Source organism: Typha latifolia, chromosome 3, assembly GCF_019914945.1.
Source record: "Typha latifolia isolate L0001 chromosome 3, TyphaL0001v2, whole genome shotgun sequence".
In the NCBI taxonomy this organism is placed as follows: domain Eukaryota; kingdom Viridiplantae; phylum Streptophyta; class Magnoliopsida; order Poales; family Typhaceae; genus Typha; species Typha latifolia.
In genome coordinates this window covers 12,241,923-12,260,860 of record NC_133088.1, presented here as the reverse complement: position 1 = coordinate 12,260,860, position 18,938 = coordinate 12,241,923, and the positions used below count along the sequence as shown (strand labels likewise).

At 39.0% G+C, this 18,938-nt stretch overlaps 1 protein-coding gene across 1 annotated transcript in view; it reads left to right on the top strand.

Moving 5' to 3' along the window:
* The first annotated feature begins 512 nt into the window (after window positions 1–512).
* The window catches only part of LOC140783614 (pullulanase 1, chloroplastic), a 74,171-nt gene continuing 55,745 nt past the window's right edge, over window positions 513–18,938 (top strand). The window contains exons 1-4 of the mRNA XM_073130555.1: window positions 513–798; window positions 1,168–1,303; window positions 5,459–5,511; window positions 5,678–5,786. Of these exons, the coding sequence (XP_072986656.1) occupies window positions 775–798; window positions 1,168–1,303; window positions 5,459–5,511; window positions 5,678–5,786 (322 nt within the window). The 5' untranslated portion in view covers window positions 513–774. The remainder of the gene's footprint in view (window positions 799–1,167; window positions 1,304–5,458; window positions 5,512–5,677; window positions 5,787–18,938) is intronic.

Here is an 18,938-nt window from a genome sequence, read left to right as displayed (position 1 = left end):
TAAAGTCCACATTTTAACATCTAGTTTGAATGGGTAAGTGTGCATCTTAACTTTTTTAATCGAAACCACGGGTAGATCTACCTTCGTGCTTATTCCAAATCGATAGAACGGTGAACAAGCAATTAATGAAAGATAGTCACAACTTCCGTAATATACTGCTACAGTGCTATAGTATCGATCCTAATGGACTAAATTATACATTCGAGCCTAAAAAATTAGCTCGTTTACAGCATAAGATAACCTTTAGACTCGATTTGAGTCCACAAGTCTTGGGAGCCCACGGACTTTTTTTGACGGACCTAGTCTTAAATATTAAATGAGCCAAGCTAAGCCCAAGAGAATTTTTGACGGGAAAATTGAAAAATTAAATAAGCCAAGCCGAGCTAAGCCCATGAACCCATGGGCCTTTTATTTATTTATTTATTTATTTTTTAAAGGACCTAAAAATCATTGAATATGAGCGCTATCGGGCGATATACGTCCTAAAGCGTGCCCCCTCGTCAGTTACTGACAGAACTTCCAGAACCGTCTGTCACCCCCCCCCCCCTCCCGAACCATGCCTCTCCCCTTGTCCTCGCCCCTGTCCGTGTCTCGCTTTCCTCTTCCTCCATTCCCGCCTCCTTCCTTCCCTCTCCGCCTCCCTTCTCCGACGCAAACCCTCCTTGTTTCAATCCGGCGATCCTCTTCTCCTCTCCTCTCATCTATCTCCACGGCTCGCTTCTCTCGCCGGAGCCGTCGCCGGACCATCTCCTGCTGCTCCCCGTTCCCGCATCCATGGAGGAGTCTTCTCTCTCTCAGGTTATCTATATTCTCCCTGAATCTCTTGTGGCTTAGCAAATTTGTGTCCCACCTGAGTTAGATATCACAGGAATCAATAAAATGAATAAGAAATTGTCCAGAATTCGACTAAGATCTTAAATGTCTTTGTCGAGGTACATCTTGATCGCAAAACAAACTAGAGTGCTTCGCGGTGATAACGAGTGCCTTTTGCTTTTAGTTCTATTTGTTACTCTGTTGGAGTGCATTGTCCTTCCATTTATTTTACAACTAACACACTAAATAATGGGGTTGTTTCCACACTGGCATAGCTGATATTGCTTAAAATGTCATGTTTCAACTGCTATATTTTGTGGTGATGAACTCACTATTCATGCATAATATACTCAGGAATTCTTATCACACGCAAGGGCTCACTGGGTTGTTAGATCTCTCATTGCTTGGAATGTTGCTGATGATGATAATTTAGTCTACCTCTACGCGAGCAGGAAAGCTAATCTATTCCTGTCGGACAAGGGCATTGAAGGTTGGTAATCTGCTTGCGTAGCCTCTGTTTCTTTACTCATAAACATTTAAAATGCTAGTTGCTACTGAACATATTGATTCACATAGGGGAAATTTTTTGATAACATTCTTTCCTTTTGTTCATCTAAGATTCTGTTTAAGCAACTTGTGCAGTGAAGTAGACGGCGATCTCTCATTTTCATTTGTGACAATCCTCATCAAGTGAGAATACCAAACAAATGGGATCCATATAATACAGTTCCAATTAATAGATTCATTTTTTATTTTAAAATTAGTAATTGCCAGAAAAAAAAGATAAAGATTACTTTAAGGTTTGAAAGTGAATATATTATTTATGTTAAGTGTATCTTATTATGAGAAAGAAACTCTTTGCAATTTATTGAAGATTGGGTTGGAGATCTGCAGAAACCTTGGGTTGACTAGCTTGGACTTTGATCCCCATTTTATCAATTCATACATTAGGCAGTTCGTTAATCATATTAGACATAACACTGCTTTTATCAATAATAACCTAATATGTAGTTTACAAGAAAATTAATGTTTTTGTGTGTGCTTATGTCCTTTGGCTTACCACTCTTCACTAAGTTTGTTTGCATTTTTCTTCCCGCTACTTGGACCATTCATTGTTCCATGCATGACAACTATTTTCTCTGGATTTACCTTAAGGCTTACAACTAACCATTCTCATAGTTTAGTAGAACACTGACATTAAGTTCTAATAGACCCTTGAATTACTTTAGGAATCAATGTTACTTAGCACTATAGAGAAGTAGTATTCTTGGGTTACAAATCCCCTTTGTTACCATATTTTTCATACGTGGAAGATAACTTTATACACCACAAGATATCCCATATATTTGTCTTAACTATTTCCATGTGATACAACAGCCTTCCATTCGAATGTACAAAATTCCACTCACATGTGTTTCGAACGAGCTGAGAACATCTACATTCTCAAAAATTCATTCAAACACTTATCGGTTTTTTGTAGTTATTGGTTGAGTCCATTTGAATGCCTATTGTAGTTTATGTTCGAGTTAATTTATTTTGAAGAGTTTGTTTTAGATACCAGTTTGGTTTATCTCTAAATCTTAGCACATTGGAGAGAGCCTATCTATATGTATTATGGTTCTGTGTTGGATGATTATGCTATTCTTATTCAGTAAAGTTATTTTTCCCCATATTATATGAGATTTGAGATGAGGCCCCTTAATTTGGAGAGATTTTGAGGTTAATTTTGTTTAGACGTCAATTTCTTAGATTGTCGTTCGTTTATTTTATTATGTTTTCCTAAGAGAATCATTTAACGACTCCTTATCATCTGTGCCATTATGTCTAAAGGTAATGCCATGAGACCATTGAGTTTAGATCGACTCACCAATAACATTGACATCTAATGCTATTGTGCTGTATGAATCACAATTCACAAATGACTGTAGTTATTTACTTGACATAGTGGCTTTAACTTTTATCTTATAAAGCTTCTCATCTACGATCCATTGTAATAGTATAGATCACCATATTTGCATTGCGAATTTGCGGTGACTAATGAGCATAATGTGTTACTCATTGACCTGTTGCCTCACCTTGTAGGTTGTATTGATTGCTCAACACTTTAAGTATGCCTAGGCATAATTGAGAGCTTGCAACTTACTTGCATTTTGTCTAGTACATGCTTTTACTTTTATACGATAATGTGAGCTCACAAGTTGCTATTTTAGCATGAGTTTTATGAGAAAGATGGCATGTACTGATCTCTATTCCTGCTTGATGCAATGTATCTAAGAAAATGTCTTACAGGAATGAACATGGAATTTTTTTGTTATTAATAATCTAATACCATCACTCGAGAAGAGTGACAATCTATGAGATGAAAATTTGTGTTGTACATGAAGAGTGTGTCACGACCCAAAATCGAAATCATGATTGACTATGCATCTCAATACGTTTGAGATATATGAAGCCTTACTAATACTTTCTAATTGTATAATGACAAGAATAAATAAACGAAGAAGATCTGTTTTATTAAATTTAAACTAATTGCAATAAAAATAAACAATGTCATTATTATTGTGTCTCTAAACGAAATTAAATTAACGATTAAACTAAAACATAAGACGAAAAGAGTGAAAGAGAGAAAGAATTCCATGAGCCAATAACTATAGCTCAGTGAGTGGAATCCACTCGAAAACTAAATAAATTCTAGATTTTATTAATGTTGAATAAAATAAAATTTAGAACTAATAATCAATAATATACATAATAATTTGCAATATGCATGCTCTTTAAATAATGACAATGATAACAATAAAGAGTCACAACTTGTAACCTTGCATGGTTTCAACATATTAACATCTTTTCAATATTTATACTGTCATATGTCTCAATGGGTCTAAACCCTATGGATCCACATCAACTAGGAATCACCTCGAGATGACGCTCGAGACTTTTCTTCATAGCTGATCCGGTTAGGGTCATCAGATGGTATCACCATGTGATTAACATACTCTGTCTTTTCTTTTAATTGTTGAGAGAAGCTAAAATCACCTAGGAAATTTTTCATTCATCCTAGGACTGTTTCCTAATCCCTCCAGAGTCACCTAAGAAAGTCACCGTAGTGATCTGGTTTAAGACTTTTCACTGGACTTCTAGATAGACTTAAGTCACCACGGAAAATCGCAAGCGATTTATACCGGGACTGTTCTCTAAGTTGTACCAATACTAATCTTATTTTTTTTCACTAAATTTAATATTTGCACAAAGTATAGGATGCATTGAATATAATGATTAAATACACACAGAAAATATAACAATTAAATTTTTGCAGGTAAGGATGAAATAACTAATTTTGCACACAGAAAATTTACATGGTCTGACAAAGGTACGAAATATAATAAAAATAAATATGTGAGTGAACTCACTCACCTAAGTCTAGGCAAGATAACCGAAATCTCAAATCTCTAGCTCACGTATTAAAAATCACCACCTTTAATAATAAATAATAATAAATTTTTTAATTTGAATAATATCAATATTTCTAAAATTTAAAAAAACTAAAAAGAACTAAAATGGGTTAAATTACCCATTGGATTGGCCTAGCCCAGCCCATTCCAAAAAAAATAAAACTAATCGGGCTAGGCTAAGACCCAGCCAAAATAATGGATTGGGCTATGGGACAACCCGCAGCCCATCCAATATAACTAGTTCGGGTTGGGTCTGTGGATTCGAAATCCAAACCCGAACTCGTACCCGAACTCAAAAGAAAAAGGGTTGGGCTCGGGTCCCAACCAACCCCTTTCTTCTTTCTTGCGACCGACGCGAGAAGGAGAAGAATCGAGGGAGAGAGTGACCGTCGGTGACCCCCGCCGGCGTCGGTTCACGACCATTCTCAACCTTTCGGCTCTCTCTCTCTTCGTCGTCCTCACGAGGTGGAGAACCCAGCACCGACGGCCGATTAGAGCCACAAAGAAAGGTTGTCTTCTTTAACTTATTAAAGTTTCTTTCTCTTTTTTTGCTTCTCCACTACATTTAAGTCGAGACTTACCTCATCTTGTGAAGAAGGTGGAGCATCATGAGGACTAGCAAATCGATCAAAATAGTTAAGTCCGTAATAGTGTGCTCCTCACGGTACTTTTTCTCCCTAGTTATTATAGTGTAGATCTCCTAACTAACTATAATCCATGGTGAATTAGGAGGACTAAAGCCTTAATATCTTAATCCTCCAAAAGGATAGTCGCCAACTCCTCCTGCTTATACCACCCAACTCCTGCCACCCACCTTAAAAGAAGAAAGAGAAATAACAACAGGCAAATAAAACACAATTGGGTCGTGCATGTTGTATATTTAATATGTGAAATTTGTGTTGTCACTTCTCAAAATCAATGAGAGTTCAACTGTGAAGATTGGCAGACAAATTTATGTTTTAACACATTAAAGTCATTCTTAATCCATATAGTTGATCTCTGTGCGGGCATATTTGTATAGCTACTACATTAAAAGTAAAATAAAAAAAAAGATAACCTTGAAGTGTGCAAACATGTTTAACTGAGTGTGTACAGTTTTATTCACATGCAGAAATGTACTTGTGTCATGCGTGTATGTTTATATATTAAAGAAATACTATTGCTTTTGAACCAAACTTCTCTCTCCATGGCAGGTTATGATTTGAAAATTCAGCTTGAAGCGGAACATTGTGGACTTCCTGTGAATGTAAGCTATTGATACCCTAGTAGACCTTACTGTCTGTGATTAATAATTTCCAGTGTGCAGCTTTCAAAATTCAAAATTCAGATACTTTAAGCATGGTACTTCAGTAAAACTTAATGTCTACCTGTAGATTTCACTCTATCTCTTATGTGTTTTTGTCATTCTTCAGGTGACTCAGAAGTTCCCTCATCTTATGGGTTATAAAGCATTTAAACTTCCACAATCCACGGATGTCAGAAACCTCCTCAAATGCCAGTTAGCTGTTGCTTCTCTTTGTGGCAAGTCTTACTCTTTTGATAAACAAACTAATCAATATACTGACTTGATTGACATTATCTGTTTTTTTTTTCCTTCAAGTAATTTATTTTGTTTTTCTGTTCTATATATATATATATATATATATTTATGAACTTGAACAGCAGGTGGCAGAATTTAAAAATTAATCAATATGAGTTTTAATGCATCCTCTACTGAAAATCGTGTACTATTTATCTGGATAACTTCATGTATAGTTTTGCTTATAGTAAAATTTTGTTATGCTTAAACATTGCAATAAATATGGTGTTTCTAATGATTGCTACAATTCTATATGGAAGAAGATGCTTTTTGGTATTCCACTTTCTACATTTGCTTAATTCCACTTTTATATATCGAAAAATGCAAGCTACACCATGGTTTGCAGGGTCAGTCGATCTCGATCGAGGCTCGATTTGAACTCTTTCTTCTCACTCTCACTTTCTTTCTCTTCTCTTTTTCTCTCCTTATCATATAGTCATTGTTATATAATTTTTTAATTTTTATGTATTTATTTCTCTCTTAGTTTTTATTCTTCTATTCTCTCTCCTTTTCTTCTCTTTTTTTCTTCTTCTTCACTGCACTATAGTTTTATTTTGTTTTGTTTTTTTTCTTCTACTAGCTCTCTCTCTAATCTATTCTTTTCAATTTTCACTGCTGGATAGTTTTTTTTTTATTTTCTTATTTTTGTAGTTTTTTTATTAATTTTTAGAATTTTTTGTATTTTAAAATAATATTTAGAATTTACGTAACTAAAAAAAGTCCGATCTGATCTAAGCGACCGATACGGCTGATATGTATTATTTTTTCAAAAGACCGCCCCCGTTTCTGATCCTAATTTTTTGAACCTTGAGCTACACAGTTATATGGAACAACTTAAAAGTTTTTTTTTGTTATCCTTTGAGAATAAAGTTAAATTTTGCAATTTTAATTGCACATACCAACTTAAAGTACTTCACATATAGATAGCCAATATAGTTACATGTATTAGGCTTGGAGGTCTCCTTATATAAAACTATCATATATAACAATTATATGTAATTCCTCAATTAGGAAGTTTCAAGTACTAATGTTCACTAATTTATATATATATATATATATATATATATATATATATAGAGAGAGAGAGAGAGAGAGAGAGAGAGAGAGAGAGAGAGAGAGAGAGAGACATAAATATATACATATATGAGCTACGTATACTAAGCGTGTATTGTCTCTATATTTTTCAAGATTTGTCGTATTAGCGTATTCGTATAATATTGTATCTATATCCATGCTTCTTAGCCTGAAGGTTATTTTACATCGAATTTAGTATGTGCATGGTCCATCCATTTATTATGCCCACTACATTATGACCCATCTAACGTGCTTCATTGATGTAAGAAACTAATGCATCTCTAGTCTGACTGACTCCCGAGGATAAGTCATACACTAAAGCTGATTATGTTATTGTTGATGTACATATAATCTTATGTTATACCTTAGGTATATCGTATCACATGTATAATGTATATCTATATATTTTCATAATGAGAAAGAGAACCATGGTTCCCTTTCATTACATGGTATCAGTTGGCGGGATCCCCCCCATCCATCTTGAGTCACATCTTCTCGAGAGCGACAAGTTGCCCCATGGCCTTGTATTTGGAAGAAGGAAACCTATCTCATACTTCTCTTCTCATCTCCAATTCCTTTCTTAACTTTTCTTTATGCTGAGCTCAAGATTGGCTTCTCCACATTCGACCAATGACTCCTCCCTCGCCATAGGAAAGGAAGCCAAAGTCAGTGGGATAAATTATTGCTGCGGTTGTAGGGCCGTCGGCAAGTTCCATTCTCCTCCTACTCCATCAAAGTGGTCTAAGATGCTAGTGAGATTTGGACTACGACTGACTTCAGGACATTTGGAGAATAGTGCTTTTGATGATGCTTCAAAAATCCACTGGAAGAATCCCAGTAATGTGATCACTGGAAGGATTCAAGGCTCTCCCTATTGATGTATCTTCCTCCATACTCCCCAGAAGGCCTAAAATTCTCATCTCTCACCCAAAGTCTATCAAATCGAGAAGGTGCATGTGGATCTTGCACTTAGGGGTGTAAACGAGCTGAGCCTAAGCGAGCCGGCTCTAGCTCAGACTAGAAATTAATTTTGAGCCTTCTAAAGATGTTTAGGCTTAGCTCGGCTCAACTCGAGCCGAGCTAGACCGAGCCCAACCTGAGCCCAAACCCAGCTCGAGCTTGGTTAGAGGAGAAGGAGGCAGTGGCTTGCTGAGGCCAGAGGAGGAGGACGAGGACGAGGAGGCCGTAAGAGGAGGAGATGGTAGAGACAGCAAAGGAGGAGGCCGTCGGCCATCAGTGGATTTTAGATGTCTCATCCACCTACGAACGATCTGCTGTCTCTCCCTCTTCCTTTCCCTTTCACTATTGCCAATATCTAGAGACTACTCCCGGTTAAAGCCTCGATCCTCCTCATCGTCCTGTCTCGCTTTGTGATCCCACTGGCTAAACCCATTGTAGTCGCTCTTGCTCGGGGCTATGGAGCCACCATGAAGCTCCTGTCTCTTTGCACGACTTGAATCATGGAAACAGGCGCCGTGGCCCTCCGCTGTGGACACATCCTCAAGCTCCCGCTACATTTGGAGGATGGATAGCGCCCTGGCAGCAATAGGCCGCGATTCCTTGAGGGAGGAGGAATTCAGCATGGAAACTGTGTGTAGATTGGCAAAAGCCATCAGCTCCAACTCACGATTTCACTGCTCCATTGCCCTCGAGGCCCTACCGCCGCCAGGTTGAGGAGGTGGAGGATCAATAGAAAATGAGGAGGAAAAGTGTTGGGTTTGTTGGCAGCTTTTTATTAGATTTAGGGTTTGGATTAGATAGAGATGGGATAATAGTAGCCATTGGATCAAAGATCTAATGGTTATAAATATAAATATATATATATATATATAATATATATATTTATATATATATATAATATTAATAAATATTATAATTAAATGAGCCGATCGAGCCTCGCTGAGTGAGCCGACTCCAACTCAGGATCGTCTCGAAATACAAATCGAGTCTTAAACTAAGGCTCAGGCTCGGCTCGTCTCAAGCCAAATCAAGTCGAGCTTGAGCTTCAACCGAGCCGAGCCTGAGCCGCTCGTTTATTTTGACACCCCTACTTGCACTTGAGTTCTTTCTATTCTCTATGCTCTGTTTGACGAAATTGCTAGATGGACCTTATCACTCTCATTTCCTCTTTTAAAATGTTCATTGTAATTACTGCCCTAAATTGATGAATGTACCTTTATCACTGTCATTGCAACTTCAATTGTTCATTGAAATTATGACCCTCAAGGTGTTCAATGAAATTTAGTTCATAACCAAGTCCGAAGCACTGGGTTTTTTATTATGTTGTCTAATTGCTGCATCATTGTTGACACTCCTTATCGTCATCTACAACCCTCGTTGTCTTCCTTGGCTATTATTGCACATCATTGCCAAGGTCTGTCTTGTTTTCTTTTTCTTGCTGCTATTAAGTACTTGGTAGTGTTATTGTTATATCCGTTCTACCATGATTATTGCATTATTAGATCAAACAAACTTTTGCTCAACAGAGTCAACTTCTCAGTCGTTTTCTGTAGCAACGGTGGTTAGCCATCCTTAGTATTACTCATGATACTTGGATTGTAGACTCCGATGCCACCCAACATATGACACTAGACTTGTCTATTCTTATTGGTTGCTCCCTACGCCTCACCAACTACCTCTTTAGACTACAAATGGACCTCTTCAGTCTAGATCTATCGCCACCACTTCTGTGTCCTTTTATCGTCTTACATTGCCATATGTTTTACATGTTTAGACCTCAGTAGGAACCTTCTTTTTATCAACAGTATTTGTGATTGGCTATCATGTTGTATTTACTGCTGCTTGTATCGTACAGGATCCGCAAACAGGTAAGGTGATTGGCATTGGCCGTAGGGTTGGTGGCTTATATTATCTCTCGTTTTTGCATCTATCTACCCCTCCAATATCTCATTTTGTTGGTGCTACCCTTTCCTCTGGTGATTTATGGTATTGTTGGTTAAGTCATATATCTGAGTATTGCCTTAAAAGTATTTTTTGTTCTGTAGAGACTCCTTTAACTGTGTGGACTTCAAGTTGGCTAAACATATGGCTCTTCCCTTTTCTTCCAATAATAATAAAAGTAGTTCCTCATTTGATCTTGTTCATTTTGACATTTGGGGACTTACACCGTTACATTTAAAGTGTGGGTATCTATATTATGTGAGTTTTATTGATGGTTTTTTCAGATATATTTGGGTTTATTGCATTCGTCATAAATATGACATTCCTCGAATCTATGAGAGTTTCACTCCTGTAGTCCACTCTTAATATCACAAATGTCGAACCCGATTCCAATCTAGGCCTAATCCAAACTCTTTTTTTTTTCTCTCTTTCACTCTTTCGTATAACTCTCACTCTTTCTCTCTTTCACTCTTTCTTTCTCTTTTTCTCTCCTTACCATATAACTATTTTTTCTTATAGAGAAATCTAACTCTGGCGAACTCCGGTATATAATTTTTTAATTTATTCTTTATTTCTCTCTTAGTTTTTTTTTTTTTTTTCAGTTTTTCCACTCTCTCCCTTTTTCTTCTCGTTTCATCATCATCGTATTTTTCTTCTTCTTCACTACACCATGGTTTTTTTTTCTTTTGTTTGGTTTTCTTCCGCTCACTCTTTTCCTAATCTCTTCTTTTCAAATTTCATTGCACCATAGTTTTTATTTATTTATTTTCTTATTTTTATTTTTATTTTCTAAATTTTTAGAAGTTTTCCTATTTTTTTAAATAATATTTAAAATTTTACATAATTAAAAAATCCAATCCGATCCCAGCGATCAATACGATCGATCCAGTCAATACATATAGTTTTTTGGGAAGGCCGATCTTGATTTTTCAAACCTTAGTTTCTAGGTTTGATTGTGATTGAGAGCATGGATGGCTGTGCCATAGGCACGCGCCATGCTGACCACCGATTGGCATAGCACGGCCTCGTACCACAGTACTTGCTTGTTGTGCTGTAAGAGAGGGAGAGAAAAAGATGAGGGAGATTACTCAGCTTCACCCTTCGCCGCTCGTCGTAGACTAGCCATCGCCGCTCCTCGCCCACCTCATTGTCATTGCTCGTCACTGTCTCATCGCCCCTGAGTCGCCAATCGCACGCAACAAGATGCTCCAGACTGAGGAGGAAGGAGTGGCAGGTCGGGTCGGATCAGATGAAATAAAAACTCGAGGAGCGGCGACAACTGGTCTACTGTGAGAGCAAGCAGCGAAGCTGCTTATCCTCGTGCCACGTGCTGGTACAACGTCGGCATGGTATCGACCGGCATGCCCCGTGCAGAAAGAGAGAGGGAAAAATGAGTTCCAAGGTAGAAAGAGACTCATCTCTACATTGGAAACCTACAATGCTTTAAAAAAGTGAAGTAGAAGTGAAGAAGAAAAGGAGAAAAAGAAGAAAAGTAAAAGTGAAAAAGAAGAAGCTGAGGAACCTCTTTCTTGCCTCCAAAAGCACAAGGCGAGCCACGAAACGACAAATGGCGGCCTGCTTGCCATTAGCAGGCTTCCTAGGTGCATTGTGGGGGCGGTTGACTCATTGCCTCGCCATGACCACCTTTAAAAATAGTGTTGTTAATCTTATCAACCTCATGCCTCTTTTCTCTTATGTGATCTATCTCCACAGAAAGTTATTGTCTCTATTAATTTAGAACATAGTTACCTTCGTGTTTTTTTTGAAGTGTACTTGCTTTCTCCTTCTCCCTACTCATGAGTGTGACAAGCTATCTGCTAGGTCTGTTGGATGTGTTCTCTTTGAATATAATTCTGAACACAAAGGATATCATTTCTATGATCCTTTGACCCGTCAAATGCGCATCGCTCATTGTGTCACCTTTTTTAGAGGACACTTATTATTCTAGTGAGTCTAAGGATCTTACTTTTCTTGAGCCTCCATCTTCTCCTCAGCTTCTCTCGAGCCTTTGCCAGCTCCTTATTCTTCTGATGAGTCTACTATTATAGGTCCAAATACTTCTCATTTTTCTTATCCTCCTTTTTCTCAGATGTACTCTCGATGGGTTAATTCTATACCTTCTACGTATGTGTCTCCTTTAGTCCATTATGTACCGCCACCTTCTAAGTCTCTTCCTGGCAGTAATGCTTGTCCTCACTGTTCACATTGTGAGCATGGACCTCCTCAAAGATATGGTAATGTTGATGTTGCATACTATTTCTTTGAGTTTCATGTCTTTTGATAGCTCTTTATGCAGACCGTGAACCTAGTTCTTATCAAGAAGATGTTTTTCAACTTGATTGGCAATGTGCTATGGCTGAGGAGTTTCAGGCCTTTGAGCACACTCAGATATGGGATGTTGTTCTCTTGATGAGTGATGTTGACTCTATTAGCTACAAATAAGTTTCCAAGTTAAAATGATGATTTGATATTTCTACTAAGCGATACAAAGCTCATCTTGTTGCCATATATTTTACTCTACGAGGAGACATTTGCTCCTATTGCTCATACGATTACTGTTTGCACTCTCCTTGCTGGTGTTGAAGTTCGCCGTTGGACTTTATTTTAGATGGATATGAGAAATGCCTTTCTTCCTGCTGATTTATCTGAAACAATATATATGCAACCTCTGCCTAAACTCTTTGTTTCTTCTTCTCATGTACGTCACCTCCATCAAGCTATTTATGGACTCAAGCAGACACCTTCTACTTAGTTTGAGTGATTTTGTTGTGTAGTAACTGAGGCTGGTTATGTTGAGAGGGCTCATGATCACTCTATATTTATACGGTCCTCACCGCAGGGGCATCAATGATTACTGGTGATGATTTGATTTCTATTAAGTTTTTACAGAAATACTTGTCTCAGCATTTTCAAGTGAAGGATTTGGGATTGCTACGTTATTTTCTGAGTCTTGAGATTGCTCTAGGAGAGAGATGTACCTCAACAAAGGTATACATCTAATATGATTAGTCGGATTGCTATATCTGATGACATGACAGTTGATACACCTCTTGATTCATGTGAAGCTTCGTCCTATAGAGAGTGTGCAATTGACAGATCCAACTAGATAAAGACAGCTTATGGGTCAGCTTATCTACTTATGTATTACTAGACTAGATATTTCTCATGCTGTGAGCATAATTAGTCAGTTTATAGCAGCCTCTCGATCTGTTCATTATGTGGCACTTTTTCAGATTCTTAGATATGTGTGGGGGATCAGTACTAGCTCTCTTTTGATGTCTGCTCATTCTTTTCTTATGCTTCATGCCTATTCTGAAGCTGATTGGGTTGGAGATCCTACCACTCCTCATTCCGCCATTGGGTTTGTCTGTTTCTTGGCGAATCAAGAAGCAAGGCATTGTCTCTCTTTCTAGCACCGAAGGAGAGCATAGAGCAATCTCCATTACTGCTAAGGAGATCTTTTATCTTCGTCGCCTATTGGGTGATATAGGTATTATAACTCGACACCTGCTGCTCTTTGTTGTGATAACATAGTGCTAGACAAATTGCAAGCAACTATGTATTTCATGAGCGGATCAGGCATATCAAATTGGATGCTCATTTTGTTCGGTATCAACTTTTAGCTTGCATTACCAGTCTTTTTTATATATCTTCTGCTGAGCAGATAGCCGATTTTTTCACCAAGTTACATCCTACTCATCAAAAGTATCTCTTGTATGCCAACTCTGCGTATTTGATCCACACAGGGGTGGGGTGTTGATGATGTGCATATAATCTTATGTAATAACTTAGGTATTTCATATATTCATAATGAGAAAGAGAACTGTGCTTCCCTTTCGTTACAGTTATCCTAGTTTAGATAATTGAAGGTAAATTTGTATACATCTTGTACTCCCTGAACCTAAATTGCTAGGAGCCTTCTGGCTTATACCACTATGATATCATTTTTCCTTAGATTACCTAGATGTGTTTTCCTATGTATTAGAGTTATTAGATATATATTATTCATTTATCTTATTCTATGATGACCTTGTATAAATAGGGCTTTGCTCCCTCTTTCATGCAAAAGCAAATACAAAACATTTTTCTCCCAAACTCTTCTCTTCTCCTTCTCTTTTCTCCCTCAACCCAATCTAGGGTCAAGATTAATGTCGTTACATGGTACAAGAGCAATCTCAATCTCTAGAGATATTTTAAGTTAGATCGCTCATTGTCCAACAATCTCTCTGTCCATCTCCCTCTTCAATTGTTTTTTTCTTTTTCACCATTATAGAGCTCGAGAGCTGCCCCCCTCACTCCTCGAGCTCACCTTCTGCTGTAGCAACTGCAGCCTCCACCACTGCTGCAGATGCAGCAGTAGCAGTTAGCCACAGCGGCTGCAGCTGTCACTGTTTTCAGCAGCAGCAGCAGCAGCACGGCAACAGCACAGCGTTTTTTTCAGCCTCCTCGACATCTTTCACCATTATAGAGCTCGAGAGCTGCCCCCTTCACTTCTTGAGCTCGCCTTCTGCTGCAGCTGCCACAGCCTCCACCACCGCTGCAGACATGTTTACTGTATCCACAGCTCCCTTTCTATTTATTTTTTCTGCTGCACTGTTCGAAAGTTCTGCTCACCAAATGTTCGAAGAAAGGCTTGATAGGGCTCAAGTTGGAAAATCTTGAATTGCTTTCAAGGTGTTTGCTAGTTTGCCGTCCCTTCTATTGGCGACTTATGTCCCGGTCAATTGTGAGTGTATCATTAGTCTTTTTTCTACTTGTCATTCTGCGGGATTGGACCTCATGTGCCTTTTCCATTGAGACGGTCCTCTGCGGTCGACATCTTATCGGGCATATTGATGGCATCTCTACAGGGTGTGCTATTCCCTACCCCTATCACGCTTCCTTATGTTCACATAGTTGATGGGACCTATTACTCCATCTCTTACATTGGCTACATTACCCCTACCATAGATCTCACGAGTCGTCTTACTTTATCTGATGTCTGGCTTATTCTTGGCCTAACCATGAGTCTTATTTTTATTACTCGACTTTCTAACTCTAGTTATACTGTATCCTTCTCTTCCACTTCTTGTGTTGTGCAGGACCAGTCTACAAGCCAAAGAATTGAGATCGATAGTCGGATTCATGGGCTTTACTACCTGGATTAGCTTCACCTGCCATCACCTCGCCCCAGTGCTTGTTCACTCACTCCTCTCTCCTTCAGACTTGTGGTATCGGCGTCTAGGTCATGTATTGAGTCAGCGTCTCAACAACTTGTCCCAGTCTGGGTTCTTAGGTAGTAGTCATTTTTCTTGTTTGTCTTCTTGTACTAGCTGTAGGTTGGACTTGTCCCAGTCTGGGTTCTTAGATAGTAGTCATTTTTCTTGTTTGTCTTCTTGTACTAGCTGTAGGTTGGACTTGTCCCAGTCTGGGTTCTTAGGTAGTAGTCATTTTTCTTGTTTGTCTTCTTGTACTAGCTGTAGGTTGGCAAAACATCGAGCCCTTCCTTTTCCTCTTAATGCAAATATCTCTAATTCCCCTTTTCACATTTTGCACTCTGATATTTATGGCCTGCTCCGCTCTCTTCGGGTCTTGGTTTTTTCTACTGTGTATTTCATTGATGAGTTCTCTCGTTTCACTTGGATTTACCTCATGCATCAGCGTTCTGAAGTGTGTTAGACCTATCGTGATTTCTCTTCTGTGGTTCGTACTCAGTTCGGTCGATCCATTAAAATCTATTAATCTGATAGTGCTCGAGAGTATCTTTCCTCTAAGTGTTATTCTATTCATGCTTTTGCCAGCACCCTACCTCAGCAGTTGTGTCCCTATACCCCTACTCAGAATAGTGTTGCCAAACAGAAACATCGTCATCTTCTTAAGACCACTCATGTTGTTATCTTTGAGGCTTATGTTCCTCATTCTTATTAGACCGAGGCCTTTCTTATTGCTCTCTATCTAATTAGTTAAACTTCATCTCTAGCCTTTGATGGTGTGATTCTGTACTAGCGTCTCTATGGTACTTCACCATCTTATGGCCATCTTTGTCTTTGGGTGCACCTGCTTTGTTTTTCCTCCCGGTGAACACAACAAGTTGTCCCCTCGAACAGCTAAATGCATCTTTCTAAGATATAGTCCTAAATAAGTTTATTATTGTTATGGTACTTATGCTCGTCGCTTTAGGATATCAAGTCATGTCACTTTTCTGGAAGAGATACCCTTATTCACCTCCGATACTTTGGCTTCCTTAGACTTATCATTTTTGGATCGCTCTGTCGCTGACGTTCCAGCTTTTCCAGAGGAGTACCCTCCTCTCATGACGACCTCCCATACTTCTACACTCGCACGTCGTGTCTCCTTCCTACAGCTAAGCTTTCCTCTACTAGTAGTATCCCTCCGATCGTCCCATCCTCTACTGTGACGGCTCCTACACCTGCTCGTCGCTATTTAAAGCGTGAGCATCGCATTCCTAACTGGTATGACTTTATGATGTCTTCTGCTATATTCTCCCCCAAGTTTCACACTTTCCTTGCAGTCATTCACTCCACTCTTCAGCCTAGGTCCTACCGTGAGGCTGTCTAGATTCCAGAGTGGCAGCAGGCATCGTGTCTGTCAGCTGTAAATGGATCTTCAAGATCAAGTATCGACCTGATAGGTCTATAGGTTGGTAGAAAGCTCGTCTAGTTTCTCGGGGCTTTACTTAAGTGTATGGGATAGACTACGAGGAGATCTTTGCTCCAGTTGCCCAGATGACTTCTATCTGCACTTTTCTTACTATTGCTTCCAGTCGTTAGTGACCTTTACTTCAGATGGATGTGAAGAATCCGTTACTTCATGATCTTCTTGATGAGGAGGTATACATGGATCATCCACCTGGTTTCCCTTTTCCTCCAGATTACATCTAATTGCCCCGAGCTATCTACGGGCTCAAGCAAGCCCCTCGTGCCTAGTTTGATTGATTTTACAGTGTTTTCATTGCCTACATGTAAGAACCAGAAAAAAAAATTGGGGTTGAGAGAGAAGGGTGCACGTGCAACCCCCTCCCCTCTCCTTCTTCGACACGCGATGAGGCGCAGAGAAGATCTCATATAATCCGAATCGGATTAGATTTGATCTTCTTTTAATCTATAAATTAAAACCCTAATCCTTTCTCTCTCTATCTGCTTAACCACCTCAGCCCTCTTCTCTTTTCTTCCTTCTCTCTTTCGTTTTCTTTTTCCTCACCGTCGGAGTCACGCCGTGGAATTGGCCTGTCGGAGTGTCGCCGGAGCCAGCGGAGACCACCACGTGACTCCTTGGTAAGCCCACTCCCACCCCTCAAGTTTAATTTCAATTTAATAAATTAATTAAAAATACCTAATTTGGGGGTTCTTCGGCTTCACCAACAAATTAGGCCGGCCGGCGGCTTCAGGTCGCTGCCGCTCCATCCGGAAGCGTCTTGCCGTTGGCCTCGTGCCATGGGCGTTCACCGTTGGAGCCCTCGTGGCTCGGTCGCCGTTGGCCATGGGATCGATCGCCGTTCGCAGGTTCTCTTCCACCTCGCGAGGACGGCGGCACCGTGTGGGTGTTGGGGAGCTAAGGGTGCGGTCGGCGAACCATCGCCACGGTGGCCGCCGGCGTCATCCTCTCTCTCTTTTCCTCTCTCTTTTTCTCTCTCTCTTCGGCTTGGAGAAGACAGACTTGGGCAACCCGAGTCTGGCCTTCTCCCATTAAGTTGTTGGATTCGGGTCGGGTTGGATCCGAATACAAGGAACCTGACCCGGTTCCATTAGTTAATTGGATTGGACCTTGGGCCCAATCTATTTAAGTGTGGGTTGGGTGGGCTGCGGGCCAACTACAGCCCAGCCCAACTGATTTGGGCTTATGTTGGCCCAAATTATTAATTTTTGAGTTAAATTATAGATATATTTTTAATATTTTTTTTTAATTACAAATATTATTGTTATTTATTATTAAAGATGGTGATTTTTAGCACGTGAGCTAGGGATTTGAGATTCAGTTGTCTTGTCTAGACTCAGGCGAGTGGGTTCACTCACATATTTATTTTATTATATTTCGTACCTTTGTCGGACCATGTAAATTTTCTGTGTGCAAAACTATTTATTTCATCCTTACGTGCAAAATTTAATTGTTACATTTTCTGTGTGCATAATCATTATACTCAGTGCATTACCATACTTTGTGCAAATATTGAAATTAGTGAAAAGATAAACGGGACTAGTATTGGTACGACTTAGAGAACTGTCTCGGTATAAATCGCTTGCGATTTTCCGTGGTGACTCAAGTGTATCTGGAAGTCTAGGGGAAAGTCCTAAATCAGATCACTGCGGTGACTTTTTTAGGTGGCTCTGACGGAGTTAGGGAACTGTCCTAGGATGAATGAGAAATTCGTAGGTGACTCTAACTTCTCTCAACGGTTAGTGGAAAAGACAGAATGTGTTGATCACATTGTGATACCATCTGATGACCCTAACCGGATCAGCTATGAAGAAAAGTCCCGAGTGTCATCTCGAGGTGACTTCTAGTTGATGTGGATCCATAGGGTATATACCCATTGAGACATATGACAGTATAAATATTGAAAAGATGTTAATACGTTGAAACTGTGCAAGGTTACAAGTTGTTACTCTTTATTGTTCTTATTGTCATTATTTAAAGAGCATGCTTATTGCAAATTGTTATGGATATTGTTGCTTTTAGTTTAATTTTATTCAGCATTAATATAATTTAGAATTTATTTGATTTTCGAGTGGATTCCACTCACTGAGCTATAGTTGTTGGCTCATGAATTCTTTTTTTTTGTATTTATTTATCTATCTCAGGTAATAGTCAACGGGGCGACTGAGCGAGATGTACCTGGAGTCCACCTCCACTTAGGATTCCGCTCTTTTGGATTTTATGGTTTAGATTAGAAGATTTATTTATTTTGTTTAGAGACTCAATAACAATAACATTGTTTTATGTTTATTATAATTAGTTTTAAATTTAATAAAGCAAATCTTCATTTTTTTTATTTATTTTGCCATCGTACTGGTAAAAAGTATTAATAAGGCTTCGTGTATCTCAAGCATATTGAGATGCATGGCCGGTAATGATTTCTTTTTCGGGTCGTGACACTACAGATTTCAGTAGAGCCCATCTGA